Source organism: Notechis scutatus, chromosome 1, assembly GCF_049901735.1.
Source record: "Notechis scutatus isolate UNSWTSFEM ecotype Mainland chromosome 1, rNotScu1.2, whole genome shotgun sequence".
NCBI classification, from domain to species: Eukaryota; Metazoa; Chordata; class Lepidosauria; order Squamata; family Elapidae; genus Notechis; species Notechis scutatus.
In genome coordinates this window covers 147,998,365-148,022,736 of record NC_142009.1, presented here as the reverse complement: position 1 = coordinate 148,022,736, position 24,372 = coordinate 147,998,365, and the positions used below count along the sequence as shown (strand labels likewise).

The window sequence follows — 24,372 nt, the reverse complement described above, 5'->3', positions numbered from 1 at the left end:
TGAAATTCTCCCTATTAATGACAGTTGTAGATTTTCCCATTTTGCCAAGTCTAGCGCTATCTGCTGTTTAAGTTTGATATAATTGTTCTCTTTTAATGTACTACATCTTGCTGTCAAATGTATCCCCAAATACTTGATCTTATTCGTGACTTGAATTTTCAATAGATCTGCCAATTCTTCCTTTTGACTTGATAACATATTCTTTGTCAAAATCTTTGTCTTATCTTTGTTTATTTTCAAACCAGCCACCTTGCCATATGCCTCTATCTAGCAATAGAAGCTACATACTACAAGCAAACGGCAAAGGTAATGATAGAGGGAGAATTGACAGACTCTATTAATATAAGAATAGGAACAAGACAAGAGTGCCCACTATCACCTTTGCTATTTGTGTTAACTTTGGAAGTGTTAAACAGAAATATTAGAGATGAAAAGAATATAAAAGGAATGAAAATTAAAAAGCAAGAATTTAAACTGCAAGCCTTTGCGGATTATTTGGTTTTTATCTTAGAAGACCCTTTAGAAACAGCACCGATAGCCCTGATTTTTGAAGGTTATAGTTCCTTTCTCCTCTTAGTGACAATTAGCTCTTCATATTTTTGTGTCCAGTAGCAATTATTCTTCTCCATCAAAAATGCTGGACAAATGAAGGAATTCTAGAAGTGACGTGTTCATATATCCCTAGCCTTCTTTCAAAGTACAAAATTCTAGAATCCTTTCAAGAGAAAAATACAGGAAACTAGAGATGGAATCCTGATAAGGAGGTAGCTGATGTAAACATATTCTCCAGATTTCCTAGTAATCTTCCTTGTACAACTAGTATAAACTTCCATTTTTAAATCTCATTTTTAAAACATACCTATTCAGTCCTATTCCTACTTTTTATTGGCTCCAGCAAGCTTCCCAGGGCATGGATATGTTTGGGAAATGCTTTCTTATATTGTATCTTCATTTAGGTTTCACTCATATATTTAAAAAATAAAATAAAAACAGTGCTCCATACTATCAAAATCTGGCACTTCAGGAATTCCAGTAAAATACAGTTGATCAATTCCACCCACCCTCTCTTTCATGCTTGGTCCCCGTTCACCAAAATAGTATGCTTGATGTGGCAGAAGCAAGATATACCTATTTCACTTGCCTCTTCGCCATCCACTTTTATATTCCTCCTGTTGTTTTGATTTCCCTTCCCAATGCAACTACTCCTTTCTCTTATCTCCTATGTTCTTCCTTTTTTCCCTATTTTTGCTGGAGTGTATGAATGTGCTCAAATATTGCATCTTGGAGATGTAATCATTGTTATATGCTGATGGAGGAGTCACTTAATTTTATAAATGGGATCATTTATACACACACAGAAACACAGATACACAGATGTAAAACCCAGGGGGAAGAGGGGAATTGCCACAAGTGATTTCAGTGTGAATTGGAAATGTTCCATTAACAGGATGGTAAAGCTGGATTGCACAGAACTTTTCTCTGTACAGATATGCAGAAAAAGGATTGTCCTAAATTTGCCATACTCCTTTGTGTAAAATTCAGGCTCATGTTCCTTTGAATGAGGTTGGTAAAGATGTCCATGGGAAAAAGAACACCTCATGGAAAGCAGTTTTTTGCACTTATCCTTAAAGACATTCCATACAATTGCACAGACTTTGAACGTGCTGACACATTTAGGAACAAGAGGATTGTAACTGCCTAGAAATACAATTCAGCATAGATAAAATTGAACGGACAGCATCGCTTATGTGCTCAGTCTGCCATATTGGGCTGAGGACCTATCATGAACTTTGAGTCTCTTGCAAATTTGCCCCTGTTATGGTTATGGTCAAAGTTATTTGTTAACTTTGAGCCCTTTGTTCACTTTAAACCATGGTTGGACACTTAAGTTACCCCGATACCTGGATTGTTTTGATCTTATATATACTTCAGATGGCCAAAACTTTACAGGAGACTGAAACTCCAGAACAGAAGAAATTGCAAAAACTGAAAAAGAAAAGAGCTGGAAACAATTAACAACTGATAAGAGGAGTGGGGGAGAGAGGGTAGAATTATTTGGAAGTTTCTGTTTAAGCAGCTTGCCTTAGGTTGGTGAAATACACGTAACCCTCCCCTCCACACACCCCTGATTATCTAATTCCATACTTTCATGAATGTAAAAACCCTAGAACTACAGTCATCTTTTAAAAGATTGCAAAATCTGATGGCTGGCTAAGGTCTGATACGCACTTGAGAAATGTTGATCAGGATATTTTGTAAAATACTTCAGAAAGCAATGATTTCCAAAGGGTTTATTCAGCACTTGTCCTATGTGTTCTGCAAACGCTGTTCTGCATTTTCTTGTTATTTTCAAAGTCTTCTTAAGATTGCTAGCCTCAGGCTACCATAAAAGCAAGCCAAACAATGTGCCAGAAAAACTGCCTAATGATAGTTAATTGCAAACAGGGCAAAATGTCAAGCCACTACTAGAAAATAGTCCGAGAGATATGCCACCATTAAGGCCAGTCAAAATAAATATAGTTGAATGAATATCAGAAGGTGACACGTACTTATGGCATGGTTCCCACACAGCATTTCTCCTGAGGGAAACTATTTTTGGTTTGCATTTATTACAAGGTGAAGTGTGTTCATGCACAGCAAACCAGATATACATTAAAAAAAAAAAAAGACCTATACTTTTAATACATTGAGTACAGCAGTGAATTGGATTGTTCAGGTTTTTGCAAGTTGTTGAGGAGAAAACAGAGCCAAATATCCATTAATCAGGGTTAAGTGCTGAAAACTGCTAGATGTTTAACATAAAGCTATTGCCTTTAGCACCTTTCTGTGTCTAGAAATCTGATTGGAAGGCTGTCCTTCCTTGTAGATCAGGGATGGGAATATAACTCTTTAAATTTAGTTAAGCTTCAATTCTTTGGGTTATTTTATACTATACATTTTCCCTTCTGCTTCTCTATTGCTTTTCTATACAGTTTTTCTTTAGCTTATCTATTATCTATAGCTCACAATTTTTTCAGTGAGTTCAGAGGATTCTTTGTTTCCTTATGGAATAGAATAGAATTCTTTATTGTCTAAGTATGACTGAACACGCAAGGAATTTGTCTTGGTGCAAATGCTCTCAGTATATATAAAAGAAAAGATACATTTGTCAAGAATCAAGAATCATAAGATACAACACTTAATAATAGTCATAGGGTATAATAAGCAATCAAATCATACTAGGAAACAGTCAATATAAATCGTGAGGATACAAGTGACAAAGTTACAGTCATACAGTCACAAGTGGGAGGGGATGGATGATAAGAGAGATGAGAAGATTAATAGTAATGCAGACTTTGTAAATAGTTGGACGGTGTTGAGGGAATTATTTGTTTAGCAGAGTGATCTGCTTATCCTCAAACAGTAGCTACCAACTGTGAAATGACTTCGGTTTACTACAAAAGCACCTAACAGAGAATGGGCAGATATAATACAAACTTTGGTTGGAAAGAAGCCAAGGGTGATCAGTCTTCATTCCATATCATAAAAAGTATACTTCAATAGTTGTTGGAAAAATATTTCAGAGAAGCTAATTACAGATTAATAGACAGATCAACAGACACATGGAGATAAACCATATTTACACACTATTCAAAAGAGATAATAAAAAGCTGCAGAAACAGAAAGACCAGAAGACATCCTCTTCAGCAGCCAACCTCGATAAGCAAGGATTGACACCAGACAAACAATCAAACAGAAAACTATAAAGGAACTACCCAGGAAAAAATACTTCCACACCAACGCTGGCAGTGTGTACAAATGGGACAAATTTCACACTCACTAGCACTGAAGATGTTACCTAGTTGGATAATGAAAAGTCTGCAAGCAAATAAACTTAGAGAGCACCAAGGACTCCACAATATATTTGTGTTTGATGGACCGCACTGCCCATCCGATTTCACCAGAAAAGTACACATTAGCTAGTAGAGCATTATAAACGTGTTTCAACTCATATTGCCAGCAGCTATGCTGACATCTTCAAAGATAGAATCTCAATTTCTTCCAAATAGACAAATTGGAACTCTACTCAGATGAAGAACCAATCAGGAATCAGCTTTCTTGAACTCTTGTATTATGGGCCAATCAGAAGTCAGTTTGCCAGGTTAAACTACTACAATTCAGTGAGTTCCGGTTCAGTAGTCTGAGAACTGTCAAGTACACTACAAAGTGGCTCACTCTGCTTCTGACAATCCTGGCAAGATGTCAGATACCAGTTCCATTAACTTTCAGCTAGAAAGATCTTCACCGCTTGATTGATATATGCCATGAAAAGAGACTCTAGTTGTTGATCATCTGAAGGAGGTATTCAGCCTTTCTTTAGTCTAAGGTTGATTAAATATACTTCTCTTAATTCACAGTATTCTTAATAAAGATCTTTATATCATATATAATTTGAAAGTACCTTCTTTCTCTCCAAGTTTTATTTCCTTACTTAATCAATGGAAAGATCATCAAGTTAACTATTGTCTTCTTTATTCCCTCTGAAATATCGCCATCTCCCTTGTTTTTGTTTAAGCTGTCACTGCCTTCATTCCTCGAATTAATAAATGCTTTTATTCTCTATTATATTGTTCACAGCCTCTATTACTAAGCCCAAAAAACCAAAAACGAAATCTGTTTACCACTTTCCTATCTTTGGCTTTAAGTAGCATTCAGGCTAACATTACATTCTATTTTCTTAAACTTTTTTTTTTTACTTTTTAATTCAGCTGAGCAGTAGATATACTGTATATGGCATACTGGACATCAGGGCAACATCAGGGCAAAGAATTAGCAAGTTAAGAGCAGTCAGATAGGCACCCAGCTATTCCTAGGTTTCTCCTTACAGCCAAAGGGATAGAGATAATGGAGAAGGATCAGGAAAGTTTGCTGAACAAAGTTTGAAAGCCAAACCGGAAGACGTTAGTTTAATGGAAGAATAGCAAACAGTGCTATATAAACAGTTATTTACTGCAAATTGCTGTCAGACGCTTCTAATATCATCACATGCAGAAAAAGTGGGAATGGAAAGGGAAGGAAGCTCCACTTACACATATATCATCTGAAAGCAATTTAAGCATATAAAGGAACCTTAAGAAAATAAAAATTGATATTAGGTGGCTGCAGCTTAGCACTTTCTTGGGAAATGTGCCAATCTGCCCCCCAAAATAACAAAACAAAACTGAGGGATCTTAGGAAGCTACAACCAATATGTTTTGCAAACTGGCCTTAGGGCAGCTATTCTCTAAGAATGCCTACAGCCTGTTCTCAAAATATATCCACCAACCTAAAAAGCTCGTGAATCATCCTATTTCCTGTTCCTATTTCTATTCATAAATATAATCTGTCCTATTTCCAAGTTAATTTGCATTTTTATTATGCACTTTTTTATTATCCACAGTATGTACTAATTAAATGCTTACATTTTACTATGCATTTTCTCCCAAGCACATTTTGCTAAAGGTATTTTTTCACAAGATATGCAGTACACACATATGTGCGCGCGCGCACACACACTACACACATACACAAACAATTTTTGAACTCGGAAAAACCGAAAGAAAAGAGAGGCAAATTTGAATCAAGAAAAATATCAGAACATTTAGTAACTGAACACGTAAGACAAATCCTTTCAATTTATTTATTTAATTCCATCCTATTTATTTATAGAAAGAAAATAAACCATTTGGCCTAAGAATAAGCCAATCTGATTTTCAAACAACACATTTCAAACATAATAAAGCTGCATACTCACTCGTTTTTCTTCCTTTCTTGCACTCTGTTTGCATGCTATAGTTCAGATTATGCTGTTTCTATTAACTCTAGCAACAAATTATGTAGTTTAATGCCCCTCTGAGCCAAAGGATTTCAAGGTTTGCTACTTCATGAATACATTTCTCTCATTCATGATGTACATCATACTTTATCCTTGAAGACACCTGCCTCAATATAGATGAAAAGATTTTTTCATAAAAAAAGACAGCCCCTAAATGATCCGTGTTCTCCGAGGCACTTCACCCAAATTGGAACCGATTGGTGAAAGTTATTTTTTCTCACTTATTTGGTTTTGCCAGAAGGGAGGGGAGGAGAGGGAGGACCTGTAGCTTAGGGATGGGAAAATGCATTGCAGAAAAGCAACACACACAAATGACATTTCCATGGAAAAGAGTTTGAGGCAAAAGGTTGACATGAGCATCCCAGAAGTTTGAGGGGGATAGGAATTGTAGTTCAGCAACATCTGGAGGACCTATCGCTTGGAGAAACTCTTGTCAGGCAGAGTAGATAACCCTCTTGGTAAAACCTGATTTAGACTTGCCTGCAACTGTGCATAAGCATCGATGCATACCTATGTTGTGAATGAGTTGATGGGTAAGCATAAGTTGCAGATGGCGGCAGATGGGCCGATACACATACCCCCCAAATCTCAATTACGCATTGTGTGGAGATGCGTGTCCTGCATGCTGATTGGTGGATTTGATTTTCTGTTGGGAGGTGGGTGGAAGGTAAAGCACATTCCAATGAGGTTAACATTGGAAGAGGTATAAAGGCAACTTTATACTCTGAACAACAGACACATATGTTCCCTGATGTGCAATGATGCAGAGGTCTAACCCAAGCTTAATCAATTATAGTGCTATTTTTGCAGCTATTTTTTATAGTGCTATTTTGTAGCAATCGCCAGAACCAAAGAGAAACCTTGCTGTGAGTTGTTTAAAGAATTATATGTTTTCCCATGAGCTGTTCAGAGCATCCAGTAGTGGGAGGTGCTTCAGTCTCTTCATGTCTAGGCTGGGCTTAATTTGTGGAATGTTCCTCCTCCTCCACGGGACTCCTCCCCAGCGTTCCCCAGTTTTGGCTCAGTCTCGTTGGGGATAGGCAGTGCTTTTTGTTCTTCCTTGGCCGAAACAGGAGAATTATTCAGCAGGTTTGGAAATAGTCCAGTTTGTTTTTTCAGGCTTTTAGCCTCCAAATCACATTATGATCTCCCAACGTTAGCTCTCTCCATCTGGTCGTCGGAAATCGTTTGCATTTTCGGGCAGTGCTGTTTTGCACCCCGAAGCGGTGGGTGGATTCGGCATCGCTCCGAGCCCCCCCAACCGCTTGTTCTACCCCCTGCCATTGCGATTCCACATTGCCTTTTTCTACATCGGCAATAGCAGCGTGGGTGTTTTTGCCCTCATCTGAGTCGTATCATTCACTTTTCCCCCTCAGAACGCCATCTTGGTGTGGAAAGCGTAAAAGCTTAATTCTTTCCACCCCTTTCCCGGCTGTTTTTAGCCACAAGGAGAAGCCGTCAGAGGCATTTTCTCCACGCGTCGGGAGTTTGTTGCTGGGAAGAGCGCATGCCAAAAGTAACGGCCATTGTTTTGCTGTTGTTTTAAAGACAGCGTGGCCGCACTATCTGTAACTCAAGCTGTGTGAGGTAGTTTTCCTTCCTGATCAGAGGTTTCTCTTCAGATAACCTAAGGAATTATTATACCTTGTTTTCTTATTAGATTCGAAGCCATCCATGCATTATTATTGGCTTAACCCTCACAACCTTACCCACCCAGCGGCACAACAGCGAGCACCCAGGCCCGTGTCCACCTGTGCAGGGAAGCTGTTGAAGGCCTCTCTTTATTATCTTGGCCTTTTCAGGCGTTCTTAATTTGGCTGTTTGGATATTCACTATATTAAGCTGTTTTCTATTAATTTATCTATCTATCTATCTATCTATCTATCTATCTATCTATCTATCTATCTATATCTATATCTATATCTATATATATTGGTGATTATCATTCACTCCAATAATAATAATAATAATAATAATAATAATAATAATAATAATAATAATAATAATAATAATAATAATTAAAATATTCAGTATTAATATCTTAATAACAAAAGATATTATTACTGTGATACAACTCATGTATGTATGTATGTATGTATGTATGTATATGTATATATATATATGTGTGTTTTCTTAAGTTTTCACGGGTATTTATATGTATGGTATTCAGCTTTGTTCGGGTATTTTCCCACATCATTATAGTTGTGCTTTTAAAGTTGTAGCAACGTTACGGCAGAATCTCATCTGCCATCATCAGGTTTCTGTATAGTGTTCGTCTGTGAGTCAGACAGCTGTTTCTGTTTTAAATTTGGGGCTAGCCTACTGCTGTGCCAGAATGTTTTTTTCTTCATCTTGATTGGTTGTGAAACATAAATAAAATGAAAATATATACATACATATGCATGCACACGCACACGCACACACATACACGCACAGAAAGAGAAAGAAAAACAGAGAGCAATCCAAATATGAAGCTGTGAGGGATTTCAAGACTTTATGAACTCAGAGTACCAATTTTTTTTCATCATATACCTAAAGGATAAGATATAAGAAGCAAAAATAAGTTTCCTTTCAGATGGAATGCTATAATTAGGTTGTTGGTTATGCCATCACACAAATATAATTAAGTACAGGACTACAATAATTTTTGCTATGAGAACTGTAGCTGAATGCATTATATTACTTCTCTAAAATCAAAGAATACTCATTGCAGTATTTTGAAAGTGTTGTTTCCTCATAAACAAATTTTTGACCCAAGGGAAAAATTAATTAGTGAGGAAAATGCCAAAATAGAAACAATTACAGAGTTTATGTCAAGCCTGAATTTGGTTAGATGGTGGATTGGTTTATATCTGGGTTATTCATATGAATTCAGTTTGACACACTTGGGAGCTGAAAGGGGTGAGAGTTGAGGTGGATGGAGCTCCAGCCAAAACAACATAGCTGGATGAGTCAGCCGCTTTCCAATGACTGCCTGACCAGAGTAAGGAGGAGCAAAGTCACGAGACAACTGTTTCACATCCTTTGGATAATGTGACATATTGTTTTGGAATATTGAGAAAATCCTAGTTATAGTGATGTGGAAAGTCAAGAAACTTTCAATACTGGCTTCCCACTAGCTAGTGCCAAAATGGTATATCTTAATAAACTTATCTTTTGAGGAATTTAAATGCCTCGAAGTTCGTTTTATAATGGTTGCATTACTTGGAACCTGACAGTTTATTCTAGTTCTAATCAAATCAAATCTATGCTTGTTGAACTTCCATTTAAGTTGTTAATTCCATCATTCTATGAGGTTTATCATAATTCATGCAATCCTGCATCTATGCTTCGTATTCTCCTGTAATCTCAAAGGAAATTGGCACATTGCAACAATAGTGATCTGCATTCTTTCTTGGAAGAAATTATTGACTGGTTTTCTTTAATTACTAAATAAAAAGTATAGGGGTGGTCTGGCTGGAAGACAATTAATTCCAGCTTTATATTTAATCAATATCCCATGAAGTCTGCACTGAAAACCTTTCCTCCTGGAAATGTTGAATAATTAGTATCCATATTAGTAGAAGACAGAACAACCTTCCAACCCAAGAGAAAGAATACCTCTCTCAAGTTTGTAGATCTTATTGTCTTGCCTATTTTACACAGCACTCAGGCTGATCAGCTTTCTCACAAATAAACTGTCGATTCCAGCTAATCCAGTATGGAAAAAAAATCTCCCAAGTTTGGCTGATGTTACAGAAATACATAGAAAGGTAGCCACATTTTGTCCTCATGAACTCTGAAATGCTTTTAACTATTTAACTTACTGTCTTTTATTCGCCAATCTTTTCTTTTAAATTGTGTGGTCTGTCAACAGTTGATCTAAAGCAGTAAATAAAGCTAAACTGAACTAAAAAGAAAATCAAGTCACACATTCCCAGAAATAACAAAAGTGCAATCTTCAAACTGATTTAACTGTAACATTCAGTTCATTTTTTTTTTTCAAAAGCAGAAAAGTGCACGAAACTTGGTTCTAAAAAATATTGCTTGGTGCCATTCATCGTTAAAGTTTCCATTAATTTTACTTCAGCCTTAGAAAAAGAACAGAACTGTCTCAACCAAACAGCAAATGGAAATCTCAGGAACTAATTATTCTCCACAGCCAATTATTAAGAGGCAAACTTCCAGAAGCTAAATATAAGAATGGCTTTAATCATTTCCTCAAAGTGATTTCCAAACTCTTCTCCCTGTGCAAACCTCATTATTTACAACAGGGTATGATAAAAGAAAAAAAATGGCCAACAAGAACAATAAGCTTTTTTAAAAGCCTATTGAATGAGGCAGTTGAACAACAAGGCCAATTGAAGGGCATCTATCTATCTATCAGCTGTGATGCCCTAAGAACCAAATTTCATTTATCAGGCCTCACACTTGTATAACATTTCCAAGGGAAAGTGAGAGAGAAATGACTTTGTAAACAAGGCAGGCAAAGGAAGTGTTTCTCTTCTATGAGACACCTCTCCCCCCCCCCGAGATTCCCCTGAACATTTTCAGATATTCCTGAATCTTCAGCCAACACAACAAACAGTAGAACCTTTGGTCATGAACGCTTCCGTTCACGACCAAATCGGGTAACTTTCTTACCTCTGACACGAACAAATACTCAGGTGGCGACCAAACACAGCCACGGCAATTTGCCCTTCTGCGCTGATCTCCCCTTCCATGCCCCACCATTTTTTTATGAGCATGCGCTTCCAGTCATGACCAATTTGGGTGATGATCGAATTCATGGAATGGATTACGGTCATCACCTGAGGTTCTACTGTATGTGCACACTTTCAACCCAAGAATACACTAAGGCAGAAACTTGTCCATCCCAAGGATAAAACACTCAGACACAAACTGAGCAATGTGGCATATGCAGTACAATGAAGTTGAGATATGCAGATCTGTACATTGGTGAAACAAAACAACCACTCCATAAATGCATAGCACAACATAGGAGAACAAACCCATCAGGATAAGATTCAGCAGTCCATTTGCATTTAAACAACAAAGGTCACTCTTTTGACAGAGCTTGGCCACAGCTTGGACAGAGAAGATCACTGGTTTGAAAGAGGAGTCAAAATTGAACAGCCCTCCCTCAACAAAGGATCTGGATCTCCAATCTATAATTCCTTTCAGCAGTTCCAAGAAGTCTCCACAGCCATTTGCACTACTCAGGTGACCCTGAGGACACAGCTGAACCTCCAAATGACATCAAAGACTCTCTAAAAGAATGCAAATGACCAGCTGTCTGCAAGGAATATAAGTCCTTCCATTCTCCACCATCCATTCATAGTTGAAGAAGCTTCTTGGATAAGAAGCAAAACGTCTTCAAAGAAAAATAAGAAAGTCCAGTTTCCTCTTGAAAAAGCATCTTTGGGACAACTATGACTCTGATGACTTAGAATCTCCATAGATTCTTTTCTGTGAGATGTAGAGAGTATGTTCAGGCGCCACAAGGCTAATTTTGATTTAGCAATAAGATACTAGTAGAAATCAAATGGTTCATACCCCAACCCCCATGTTCTTCAGTGGTCTCAAATAGTCTGGGATTATCATGTCTAGCAATTGATAATCCTGGATAATTAGCCAATCTGACTTTGCTTTTAAGTGCCAAACCAGAATAAACCGTTAGTGCACCAGCTTGTACAAACTGGGGGAAGTGGTGTGTGACTACCCACACCCAGCGTAGTTAATGGAAAGCTAGTATGCTCTAATGGTTATGTTATATCTTGTTCCAGGCTACCACAAAAAAAAGTATATGACAGTATTAAAGGTGGCAAATTGTAAGAGAACAGCAGGCAGAATTGGGAGGCAGAGTTAAATGAGTTATCGGCCTAGAATTGTTATGTTCCCAGAAACAATCCCTCTTGAATTTTGTTTACTGTGTTGCCAAGCAGCTGAAGCGCAATCATATGACTGTGGGTGAGGTGGGAAGTGACTGTCAGAACTTTGATAACTGCTTTTTTCCAGATAGATCATAGTTTTGACTAGTTGTAAGTTGAGGATATACTATATCACATACATATTAATAAAACTTAAAATTTGCTTTCCAATTTCCAAAATAAAAAATAGTATGTTTTAAGGAACTGGTCAGATCCTTAAAAAGATAGCTTCATAGTGATACAAAAGATGTCTATGAACAATTTTTTTTTTTAACTAAATAAAATTACTGAGAACTGGCTTGGGAACCCAAAAGTTTACATAACACGTATTTAGAAAGAAAACTGCTAAGACCCATGTTATGTAGTTCTTGACACATTTTTTTTCAAAATATAACTAGATAATAACAACAGACCCCAAACTGTATCCGTATAATTTCTAGCTGGAATCACATTCAATTTGAAAACAAATATTAGTAAATCTTTTCAATTTTAAGAAAAAAATCTGAACTGCCATACCTTTGCTATTTCTTCCTGAGCGGCTACTAAATTCAAGTAAGATATATTGACCAGGTCAGGGCCATACACAATTGTAAGCATTCGATTTTCCAGTCGTCCTCCTGCATTTCCTACATCCAGGTGTTCGCGTAGTTTTGGATCCTGAAAGTAAAAAGACAGCAAAATATTAAAGTTTACTTTCTGAAATTCAATTTCAAATTCAAGCTCAGAGTTTTAAGCAGCTAAATTTCCAGATTAAAAACATCCCGTATGGGATGCTCTCATTCTCTTTCTACATAATCATAACACCCTGTATTCTAAGCTATATCTTGAGCACATATATTTCCTAGTTGTGGCATGCAGGAAGCAGTATAGCTTGCAAAGAGTCTTTAGGTTAGAGATTCTAGATTGTATAGAACAGTGTGAACATGCTTGTGGTAAAATTGGGCTCTGTTGTGCTTGTGGTGTGCTAGCTATAATGTGCCAAAACTAACCCTCACTGACCCTCATCACTAACAAGAAATGGTCTTCATTTGGTTCAATGGTTTTCTCTGTCTTCGTCATATGAAAACCTCAGTTGCCAAAAGCCATGATGAGTCCATTATTCATGGTTACAGCACAACAGATGGTGTCTTGGAACGTTAAGAGGCAAAATAACGAATTGAAATGAAGAAAAGGATACTGCTTATTTGTGAAACCAAGACAGAGAGGAAGGGATGTAAGAACTTTGAATAAAGATGGCCTGATCTGGTAAAATGCCCTTCATAAGAACACATGTAGTGGTGAAAGTTTAGATTTAATTATGGTTGAAAAAAATTATGGTTGTCATGTCAGACAATTTGAACTAATGGTATCTAGAGTGTTGTAGAAGATATGTTTGGAAATAGTTTATTGTTGGGTGATGGCTGCATGTTACCCTCCAGTGAATGTTAATTATAAAGAATTTGCAGTGAGATTTGCTGCAGAAAATTGTGCAGTATTCTGGCTGCATATGATTTAGGAGAAAAACTTATTCTGTTATTCTGTTACTTGCTGAATGCACAGTGGGAATGAGGGAAGTGAATAAACAACAAAAACCACAACCTGGACCATAAACTGCTTTCACTAATGGAAGATTTTTCTAAAATGCAATCACAACCTGCTTTCTTGCAACTTAAATCAATTATTCCCTCCTGTCCTATACTTTAGTAGTAAATCTCTGCCTAATACCAACCGTTATTCCTTCTCCAATCACTATTTCCTAAGAATCTATGAAGAATCTATGAATCTATGTATTTTTTTAAAGAAAAAAGGGAAGAGATTACAAAATTTCCAGCAATTGAATTAGTTTTTATGCACGTTCCATATATCCCAAAACCCACTGACAAACCCTACTGCCTTCGTATTTGTTTTTACTGCCTTTTTGTGAACCAGCAGTTTCTTCACTGACAACAAAGAACCTCCTGGTGGTTGTTTATAAAACCACTTTCTGAATATTTATCACTCTGGGAATTTATCGTACTATCTCAAATGACAGAGAACAGGCTTAGCTTTCTTCTGTGTGACATCATTTGAAGTGGATGAAGGGGAGCATCCTAATCCTCCTGAGTTTATTTCCTCATCAGAAATTTATAGCATCTTCTAGTAGCACCCAGACACCATTGAAAAAAAAAAGTATCAATACTTATAATGGGCTCTGATTATCGGATAATAAAGTATATAATTCCACTTTAAGTATACTTCTGTTGATGTAAATTAAAATTGGTTTCATACCTTCTGCAGCTTTATTACATTGTTGAGTAATTGTTGTAAGCAATCACCTTTCCAATATCTTTCGCACTGCTATTATCAAGCTAATTACCCATCCACATTATACCAGCACATTTGATTTCTTTTTTCCAAATGTAGTTATTTTTTGCTAATTTTCAATCAATTATTTTCAATCCCTGTCTCTAATCTACTATGGTAATGAATATTACAGACATAAACAATATTTGATTACCACATCCAATTTTGTGTCATTTGCAAATCTGAATTATCAAGAGCTAGGTTTGAAGTTTTTACGTCCCCACTCCAGTTTAATGAGGAATTGTTGAAAAATTCTCTTTTTGAATGTGATTTGAGCTGGCTGGGTGTCTTCTTCCTTTTCATGCACTGCAGCCTACATTTTAGAAGCTTCCAAATCAGAAAAAAATCACATGGTATGTGCTAAATGTTTACAGCATTTTCACAACTGTGATTAAAAAGCAAGATAAAAAAGGTTAGCAAGATTTTTTTTCTTGGGAAATCTATGCTGGGTTCTGGTAATTACTGCATTTTTTTCAAGCTGTCTTCAGAAGGATACTTTCATTAATTTTCCCAGGGTTACACTGACTGCTCTGTGGTTCACTGGATCCTCTTTTCTTCCTCTTTTTAAAGTTGGGGAAACATTTGTCAAGTGCTGGGGAAATCAGGAGATTCAGGCAGTTCAAATGAATATAAGGATTTATTGCAAGCTTAAGCTCTCTATAAAAATCTGAATTACTGTCAAGGGAAACGAGCAGGAATAAGAAGGCATTCAGAGTGGGCTGAGTTTAGATATCTTGTGGGTGTGCAGGGACTCAGGACTTGTAACATGTTTGACTCGTCCCTCAGACTCAGCCTGGTCATCTCCTACATTGTCCTTTAGCATTTGATCTTTTCTGTATTCCCTCTCAAGTAATTTACAGCATCTTCTAGCATCACCCAGACTTTCCTGAGAGATCTATCAATACTTATAATGAGCTCTGATTAGCAGATAATAAAGTGGAATGATAAAGTATACTCAAATATTTCTCCAATTTAATTTATAAAGTTCATTTAGACCATAACTGAGCTGCTTGAAATTAATCTTGCCTTGGAGAGTTCCTGGTGGTGGAAACGATACATCCTTAGTGATACGGTCATCATCATTATGGAGCTCCCTTCCATGGGAAGTTTATTTAGTATCCCCAATGTACAGTTTTAGACAGCTTTTAAAACTGGTTGCCTGATTAATTTGAGTTGCTGCTTTAAATTACCATTTTAATCAATCATTAGTATTGCTATTATTTTGACGGTTGGCTTCAGAGATAGATTGTGATCCATTTTGTGTTTAATTTGAAGCTTTATTGTTTTTAGCGTGTAAATCGGTTTGGCAGGGCTGCACACAAGTTTGTAAGCAAATTAACCAGCTACTTCTCCTCCTGGCAACCGAGAGTTTGATTCCTCTAAAGCTTCATCTGAAATAACCATTTTCAATAGTAAAAGGAATACACATCGTCTCCATCAACCATATGAGCCACAACTCTAGGAGAAATCATAACTCTTGTGATTTGCAAAACTGTTTTTTTTTTTAACACCGAGCTGCCCTCCACTTGTCTCATATAATCTTCTGAAGTTATGAAATACCCTGACCGTTGGCCGAAGTAAGCCTTATTTGGTGTCAGCCATGATGATTAATAAACCAATTGCCTTGATCTGACAAGATAAGAAGCAAAGCAAAGGGCCAGTTTATTAAAAGCTCAAACAGTGATTTATTTTACATACATTTGTTGTCACTAAGCCAGGCAAAGATTTCTTTCAAATGCAATGAAATACCTTTTCCTATTAACCTTGTCAAAACGTCAGTACTAGTTTTTGTTTTTTTTAAAGGGACAAAGAGAGCAAAGTAACAGCAGACTTCTCACATTTCTTCTCAATTATTTAGAAATTATTAAGTTTATGATTCTTATGATGCTTGTTTCACTTGATTCCTGATTCACTTGAGTGCTTTAGCATTTTCCAATCAGAAATTGCAGTGTCAAAAAGGGGCGAAACAATTCTTGAAGATGATCCTACAGATACCATATCATTAACAACCCACACTGAAAAATATGCACAACAAAATTATCACTCATGAGTACACTTTTCTGCATGCAGTTGTTACCCATGGGATTGGGTAGAAGCAACGCATAGATATAATTTGATTCATTTGATTTGAGGGATGCAATTATGTTGAAATCTGCACAAAAGATCCAATACATGACAGAGAAGGGATGGGAGGAGAATGCCTCTGACACAATGTCACTGTCACAACTAAAGTTCCGTTCTGGGAAGCACAACACCGAGAACAACTTAAACACATTTTATCATGCCAGGAAGAATGATTTGACCGTTCACTAATCTTAAAGGAAATAGAGAATAGAGAGAATACCTTTATTGTCATTGCATTCCACGAATACAATGAAATTTGAAAGCTACTCCAGCACAGTGCCCCAAACACTACAACACAATCACACTAGAGTATTTAATAATAATAATAATAATAATAATAATAATAATAATAATAATAATAATAATAATAATAATAATAATAATAATAATCCTAGTCTAAAACTTATCTAAAAAGTTTAGTAAGTTAAATAGTTTAAAAATGCCATTATATACATAGGACTAAATCACAAATGCACTGTTTGATTCAAGACAATTATTGCCTTGGAAAAGAAACTGTTTCTCAGTCTATTAGTCCTCATTTTAAGACACCTATAACGTCTCCCTGATGGTATATGAATATGAATATGAATGACCAGGATGAGAACAGTCTGTGAAAGGTATGTGAATATCATATGATTGGCTTAAAACTCTAAATTATGCAGACTTGACAGTAGGAAGCAAAATATTACTATATTGCCTTTGATGAAGTAAGATTCAATTGCTAATCCAACTGTACTATTTTGTGCCCACAAGAGGATATCATTTTATGCTTTGCCTCCTGAGCTTCTCTGCCACTACCTACTACTTATTCTTGGTGACTATTCAGGTTTGCTTCGTAACTTATATTTTTACAAGAACATAAAATACAGTTGGTTTTTTTATTTTAACAAGATTATCATTTTTGTGCCCAGAATAGAAGAAGGTATTATTTTATGCTTTGCCTCCTGAGCTTCTTTGCCACTACTATTCTTGGTGACCATTCACTCTAGGTTTCGTTCATAACTTAACTTTTTACAATGGATTCTAAGAACATAAAACACAAATAGATTATTATTTTAACGATGCTATTTAAGGCCTTCTGAGATTTATACATTATCAGAAGGAGGACAGCTCTTCAAGCTATAGAAAAATCTGATACACAATTGTGCATTATATGTACTCTGCGTGCAGCATCCAGAGACCGTAGAAATTATAGCTTCATGAATGAGCTGGAAATATACAGGAATATTCTGTCTTAACTAAACATACTTTTTTTTCTAATCTCGATGAAGGAAAAATTACTGTGTTGTCTTGGCTGTGAACTAGACCATAAAATGAGAATATTCCATCCTGGACAGTAGGATCAGACCATAGGATTTAGGGTGGTCTCCAAATCACATCAGCCATCCTTTTGGGACAATTACAGCACATTTGGACTTTTTAAATTTATGTTTAAATTAGGCTGAAAACTGTAATCTTTCTTCCCTTCAGTAATGTAAGTCTGGAAAAGAGACTGATTTCAATCAATTTGTACCATATTATTTCCATTATGAAAAATCACTATAAAATTCCTGAGAAGGATGCGTTTTCAATTATTTGAGAGTATATTCCAGCTATAGTTGGTGGATATATTATGCATAGCTACTGATACAGCTTATATTTTTTAAAGATCTTGCCCCATCATAGAAAATGGTTATACCATTATAAGGCAATTCCAATCTTACTAGAATACTGTAGGACAGTTTTTTTTTGTTTTCGAGAAAGAAAAATAACTTGAAGATTAAAAACATCACTTAATTTGATACAGTGCAATCACTATACTTTCTCAGTTAGACAATTAGCTATCTCTATATACAATATCATAACACAGGGTAGTTTGTTTGGAGCATCCATGGGAAAAAAAATGAATCTGTGCAAAAGTAGGTGTTGCAATTCTACAAAAACCAGAAAATACAGCCTGCATAAAAGCAGTTGCTTGGCAAAATAAAACCTAGGGGGAAAAAAGACAACAAACACAAACCTGCTGATATGCCCTTAATTTCCTGAATCATTTGCTTGTCTAAGGCATCCTACTGAGATATGTCCCTCTTGCCTATTCTAACCATTTTGTTCAACCGTTTCCTCAACATTGTCACAAAGACCGCATGATGCTGACACCAAGCAGTGTTGAAAGTCTATTACTTGAGCAATCTTATTTTTTATGTAGTGTGCATCTGCTTTATTTTAAGCGGGTGACTGGCTCATTTATTTCATTATCATTCCAGCTGACGAAAGTCCACAGCTAGTTCTTCTCTAGTGCACAAAAAGATGTATTTGCAGATACCAACCATGACAGAAGCTGAAGGAACATTTTTGAGCAAAATAATCCCTGTCACCCACCAATCTTCTTGATTCGTTTCATACTCTTAGAAATGAATGTTATCACTGAAATGTCAGTGATAACATTTGTTTCTAGGAGTATGAAAATACCGCACTGTATTTATTCAAGGCTGACATCCATAGCTTGGGTGGATTTCTTGGGCTTTATTTCTTTATTTACAATTACAGAATCAATATTCATTTTGTGGCTTAAGATACATGTATTCTACTCACCTTTAATATAAAAGAGTAGAGCCACAATAAAATACTGTTAAAGTAAGTCAATGAATAATGGCCAAGACCAGAGGTGGTATTCAGCAGATTCTGACCAGTTCTGGAGAGCAGGTAGCAGAAATTTTGAGTAGTTTGGAGAACCATCAAATACCACCTCTGACTGGAGATTTTACAGTATTTGAATCCCACCACTGGCCAACGGGTAGTAATCAAAACGAACAGCATATCAATCGATCAGTTCAAAAGCACCAATATTAACTTGTTTTAAGTGGCATTAAAAATTGAGGCCGATAAAACATCAGCAGAAAAAAGTATGCATCCTAATTGGCAAGGGGGTGAGAAACAATCCTCTTTTCCTTATAGCTCTTATATTTGTGCCAACCAGTGCAATGCACGACTCATGCCTTTGAGATAAGCCAAGAGAAATTCAGTAAGGTTGCACCATTTCTCAGGGTGAGAGATTCAAAGCATGGGACTGGGGCTGTGTTTTGAATAAGGGAGAGATGTCAAGTCACTGAGAGTGAAAGCATAACTTTTCTCAGGCTTGCTCCTCCCAAAAATTAAAGAGGAAGTTTAATGCTAGATTATGAAATAACCAGGGGTGGGATTCTTCCAGTTCACACCTATTTGCTAGAACCGGTTGTTAACATTCTAAGCAGTTCGGAGAACCGGTTGTTAGAAGAAATTACTGGCCTAATCCTGTAAGGAAGGCAGGAAGGAAACATTCTGGTATTGCTTACAGAAACTGCCTCTCCATTAACTCTTATTACATTCTTGGCAGGACTAGACTTCCTGTCTCAGGAACGTCTCTGGAGTTTTTTCCCCCTCCTTTCCTGATACTTTGCTTGTGTGGAGTGACCATTCAAAGTTACAATGGCACTGAAAAAGGTGACTTATGACCATTTTCCACACTTACGACTGTTGCAGCATCCCCACAGTCTTGAGAGGCCAAGCGAGGAGATGCGTGCCTTGATGAGAGTGATATTGAGTTGGCCACACCCAGCCAATAACATGACCATCAAGCCATGTCCACCCACTCATATGACCACCAACCCATGCCCACCACCTAAGCCACACCCACAGAACCAGTTGTTAAAAAAATTGAATCCCACCCCTGCAAATAACGCGACAAATAATTAAGCAAGGTTTTACATCCAGTATATACACAATAATAAAGATGAATTTTAAAAATGCTTCTCACATAAGTGAAATCGGAGGAAACATGTCATGTTTCCAAGAGCTACAACCTTGTACAAACGTGACATTTCTTTTTCAGTTCTGTGCTGCTCAGTTCAATGTGCCAGTGTGAAAATTACCTGTAATGTGAATTTTTTTTCTGTATGACAGAGATGCTAATAACTCAATTTGGACTACGGCTCAGAAACAGAGAAACCATAGAGAGCAGACACACTTGTCTTCTATAAATTAACTTCCCAGCTCCACTAATCACTATAATCAAAAGCAGATTTAGTAAAATATAATTGAAAAGTCTTCAGAGTGAATCAAAATAATTTGAAAACCCCTGGAAGATGTACCTTAGCACTTTTAAAGTATTCTTTGCATTGGTCAGTTCATCCAACATGTACCAATTAACAATACAGACTAGAAAATTGGGCATGCATTTGTTCTTCCATGAAGTCCACTGTTGCAAACGACTGAATCCAAAGCACATTCAAACATTCTACCACACTTAGAGTTTGTAGATACTTTTACCCTAACATCAATATTCTCATCATCCACAAAAATAACTATGATCCCCTTTATTCACCTCTAGCCAAACCTTAAAGTCTCAGGCAATCAGATCTGTATAAGAGAAGATTGGAAATGGCACTCAGTTAAAACTACCCTCTCGTTGCTTTTCTGTTGTTGACTTCTAATGTGGACCATATGGCAATGGCCTCCTTTCCACGGACAAAGATCTCATCAGCATTAGTCCCTATAGACTTGAAGATTGCCTGCATCAAGAGTTGAATGTTAAAACACAACTGGTGCAGTGGTGGGATTCAATTTTTTTTATTACCGGTAGGCATGGCATGGCTTGTTGGGCGTGGCAGGGAAGGATACTGTAAAATCTCCATTCTCTCCTCATTCCAGGAGAAGGTTACTGCAAAATCCCATTACCTCCCCACCCCACTAACCTGCTTTCCAGCTAAGTTCTCCTGTGCAGGGCAACAAAAGAAGACCCAGCCAATCAGCTAGGACTCAGGAGGCAGAGAATAGATGGGGACAGGGCCAGTCAGAGGTGATATTTGCCGGTTCTCTGAACTACTCAAAATTTCCACTACTGGTTCTCCAGAACCTGTCAGAACTGGCTGAATACCACCTCTGAACTGGTGTGTGTGTTGACCTTTCTGCCATGTCACATCTCATTCATTCAGATGTCTTTGTATACCAAGGCAAAATAAAAATCTTTGATGACCGATTTAGGATAATAGTCAGTACAGGTAGACCTTGACTTACAACAGTTCGTTTAATGACCAAAGTTACAACAGCACTTAAAAAAGTGACTTATGACCATTTTTCACACTTACAATCTTTCCAGCATAAACATGTGATCAAAATTCAGATGTTTGACAACTGGTTCATATTTATGATCGTTGCGATATCCCTAAGATGATGTGATCACATTTTCTGACAAGCAAATTCAATGGGAAAGCTAGATTCATTTAACAGCCAGGTTACTAACTTATCAACTGCAGTGATTCACTTAACAATGGAGTAAAATGGGGTAAAATTCACTTAACAAACATCTCACTTAACAACAAAAATGTTGGGCTCTAATGTGCTAGTAAGTTGAGGATTACCTGTAGTTACTAAGGTAGGAGTTGAATAAGAACTTTACTTTGACTAAAATTTAATTATATTTTTAAATGATGGTACATTAACGCGTCAAATGCATCCGTTCGCTATATATCATGGAAAATGTAATATGCCTAAATATAGGCAGATATAGTTACTTCACTGGTTTCATAGTAGGGTGTCAAACTCATGGCCCATGGGCCGGATCCAGCTCGTGGTGCCTTTGCCAGTGAAAATGGAGCTCAGAAGGGCTGCGCACGGCCCTCCAAGCTCCATTTTCGGCTGCGATGACCTCCTGAAACCCTCTGCCAGCAAAAACAGAGCTCTGTTTTCACTGGCAGAGCACTCGGGCCACCACAGGCACCCCCGATATGAGTGACATTGAGATGGCCACACCCACCACAGCCACACCTACTCTAGCTCCCTGAAGTCAAATGCAACCCTGATGCAGTCCTCAATGAAATTGAGTTTGACACCCCTGGTATAGAAGAACACATGAATTGAAATTTGGCAAACTTTGTAAAACGTTTTCTATCATAAACATTTATAAGGCAGCTTATGAGATAATACAAAATGTCACAAAATATTTCCTGTGCTGATGTTTCATTGAGATGTTCAATTCAACATGGGCTATTTTCAAGGCAGATGGATCTATCCCTACTTTTCCAGTGAGTCAATACATTAGAAACTCTATCATTGTTGAAGATATTGAGGAATCTGGTAAGGAAAGCTCTCTGAAACAATGACCCAAAATGCTGTCTAGTTAACACTATTTCCCAGATTTACATGGGCTATAATAGGGACAAAGCTGAAATCATACTGGCTAGTCTATATATTTGACATTAATGGCGCATATTAATTTGTGCCAAGAAGGTTGTAGACATACTGTATTATGTTTATTCAATTATTCTGCAGGAAAGAATCATTATGGGAAACTGCATGGAATCTTCACTAATTTGTAAGGAAATTATATTAACAGGACTATTTGTTTATTGTATTTCAAACTGCTACAGTCAAAACACGTTACACTCAAACTCCCAGCAGTTACACCATTAAAAACAAAACAAGGAAAATAAATAATTTTAATTTGGTGAAATAAAAAAGAAATTACTTGAAAATGTTACTCAATATTGGTAAGAGTAATTATTGTTATTTCTACAATTTCCTCTATGAATCCAGTAGAGATTCTTTTATCAGCATTCAAACAATTGCTCAGATGCAAACACAGATTCATTCTTAATCTGAGATGTAACTTACTGTTGCACAGAGCAAATGAATATAAAGTAACTTGCACATGAGGACTGGAGGAGAATTCATGCAAAAATCTGTTAGTGAACAGTGGATTATTGATTTCTCTTAAAATATGGTACAATATTAAGTGTCTGTGCATGTGACAAATACATTCCATTTTTTTTAAAAAATGAAATATATACTGTACGTTTTACAATTATATTTAGATTATATACTGCATCTTTGGAATACCTTGTTAAAAATCCAATTGTTGAAGTTCAGCTACTGTGATTTCATCCATGAATTTTAAGGGAATTGCAGACTTCTCCCTACATCCTTGATTTAGTCTAAATAGAGTGTTTCTATGCAGCATGTTTAATTGAGAAGTAGTCTTTCGTGATCTCAGTGAATATTGGTTTAGAGAGGGTAAAATTCTTGCTATCCTGACAGAAGTAATCAAAAGCATTTAATTAGCTAAATTAATTGATATTAAGCTAAAAACAAGCATAAGGAGCAGCATGGCAAAACTGAAAATTATGGGATTTGCTCTATCGTAACACAGAATATCTACCTAATTAGATTGATAGGGCGACCCATTTCACCATGGGGATTCAGGGTGGCTAATAGCTGTTAAAAACAAAAACAGCAGCAAACTAAAATGTATAACCAGCAGGCAAGGTAAACATTACTTAAACAGCCATTAATATACAACTATCCCACAGGTTCTAAATGATAATTCGACCCCAATGCCCAGTAACACTATGAGTTCTTCAGAGCTTTGTAAAAGTTTGGCGGAGTCAAGGACAACTTATTCCCCAAGGTAATGATGTTCCAAAAGACAGTTGCCACAAAAACAACAACAACAACAAAAAGAATTGCTTCCTCAGTCCCACCAAATGACTGGCAGCTGATGGCTATAACATGCCACTCTTTCTGGTTCTGATGAGACAGGTAGGAACTATTGGAGAAAAGTGGCCTCACACACAGCCCCATCCAAGAAGGGCTTTATGAGTGATCACTATAATATTGAACTGGGTCCGGAAGCACATTTGCAACCAATACAGTGAGTGCATTTATATACAGTCTGCATACTAGGAGACACTCACAACTGTGTGTATCATTGCGTTTTGAACTAATTGCAGCTTTTAGAAATTCTTCAAGGGTAGCTGCCTCTACAGTACAGATGGCAGTAATCCACTGGGCTCTTGACCGCTGATGTTTCTTGAGAATTGCCAATGTATATAAGGCACAATGGAACGAGTCACAATCTTTTTAAGTGCTTTATTTCTTGCAACAGTTGAGACAATACATCTGCAACTCAACATACTGCTCAAGAATTAGTCTTGTAGCAACACTGCAGGCCCACTGGGGAGTTGACTCAACATTTGCTAAATTAATTCATATGAAGAACAATTATGTAACAATCATTTGACACCCCCCCCCCCCCCAAGATAATAGCACAGGTAAGATTGAGGGGATATTGAACAAAGTATACATTCTGTCCCAACTATATTCCATGGCATTGTACTTTGACTTTCACCCTAATGCTTTTCATCCACCTAA

The 24,372-nt window shown here is 36.9% G+C and overlaps 1 protein-coding gene across 4 annotated transcripts in view; it reads right to left on the bottom strand.

The window, feature by feature from the left end:
- Window positions 1–24,372, bottom strand: part of PLCB1 (phospholipase C beta 1) — a 486,583-nt gene that overhangs the window by 174,146 nt on the left and 288,065 nt on the right. For all 4 annotated transcript variants that reach the window (XM_026668521.2, XM_026668520.2, XM_087948394.1 and 1 more), the window contains exon 4: window positions 12,280–12,420. In XM_026668521.2, coding sequence (XP_026524306.1) covers window positions 12,280–12,420 — 141 coding nt within the window. The remainder of the gene's footprint in view (window positions 1–12,279; window positions 12,421–24,372) is intronic.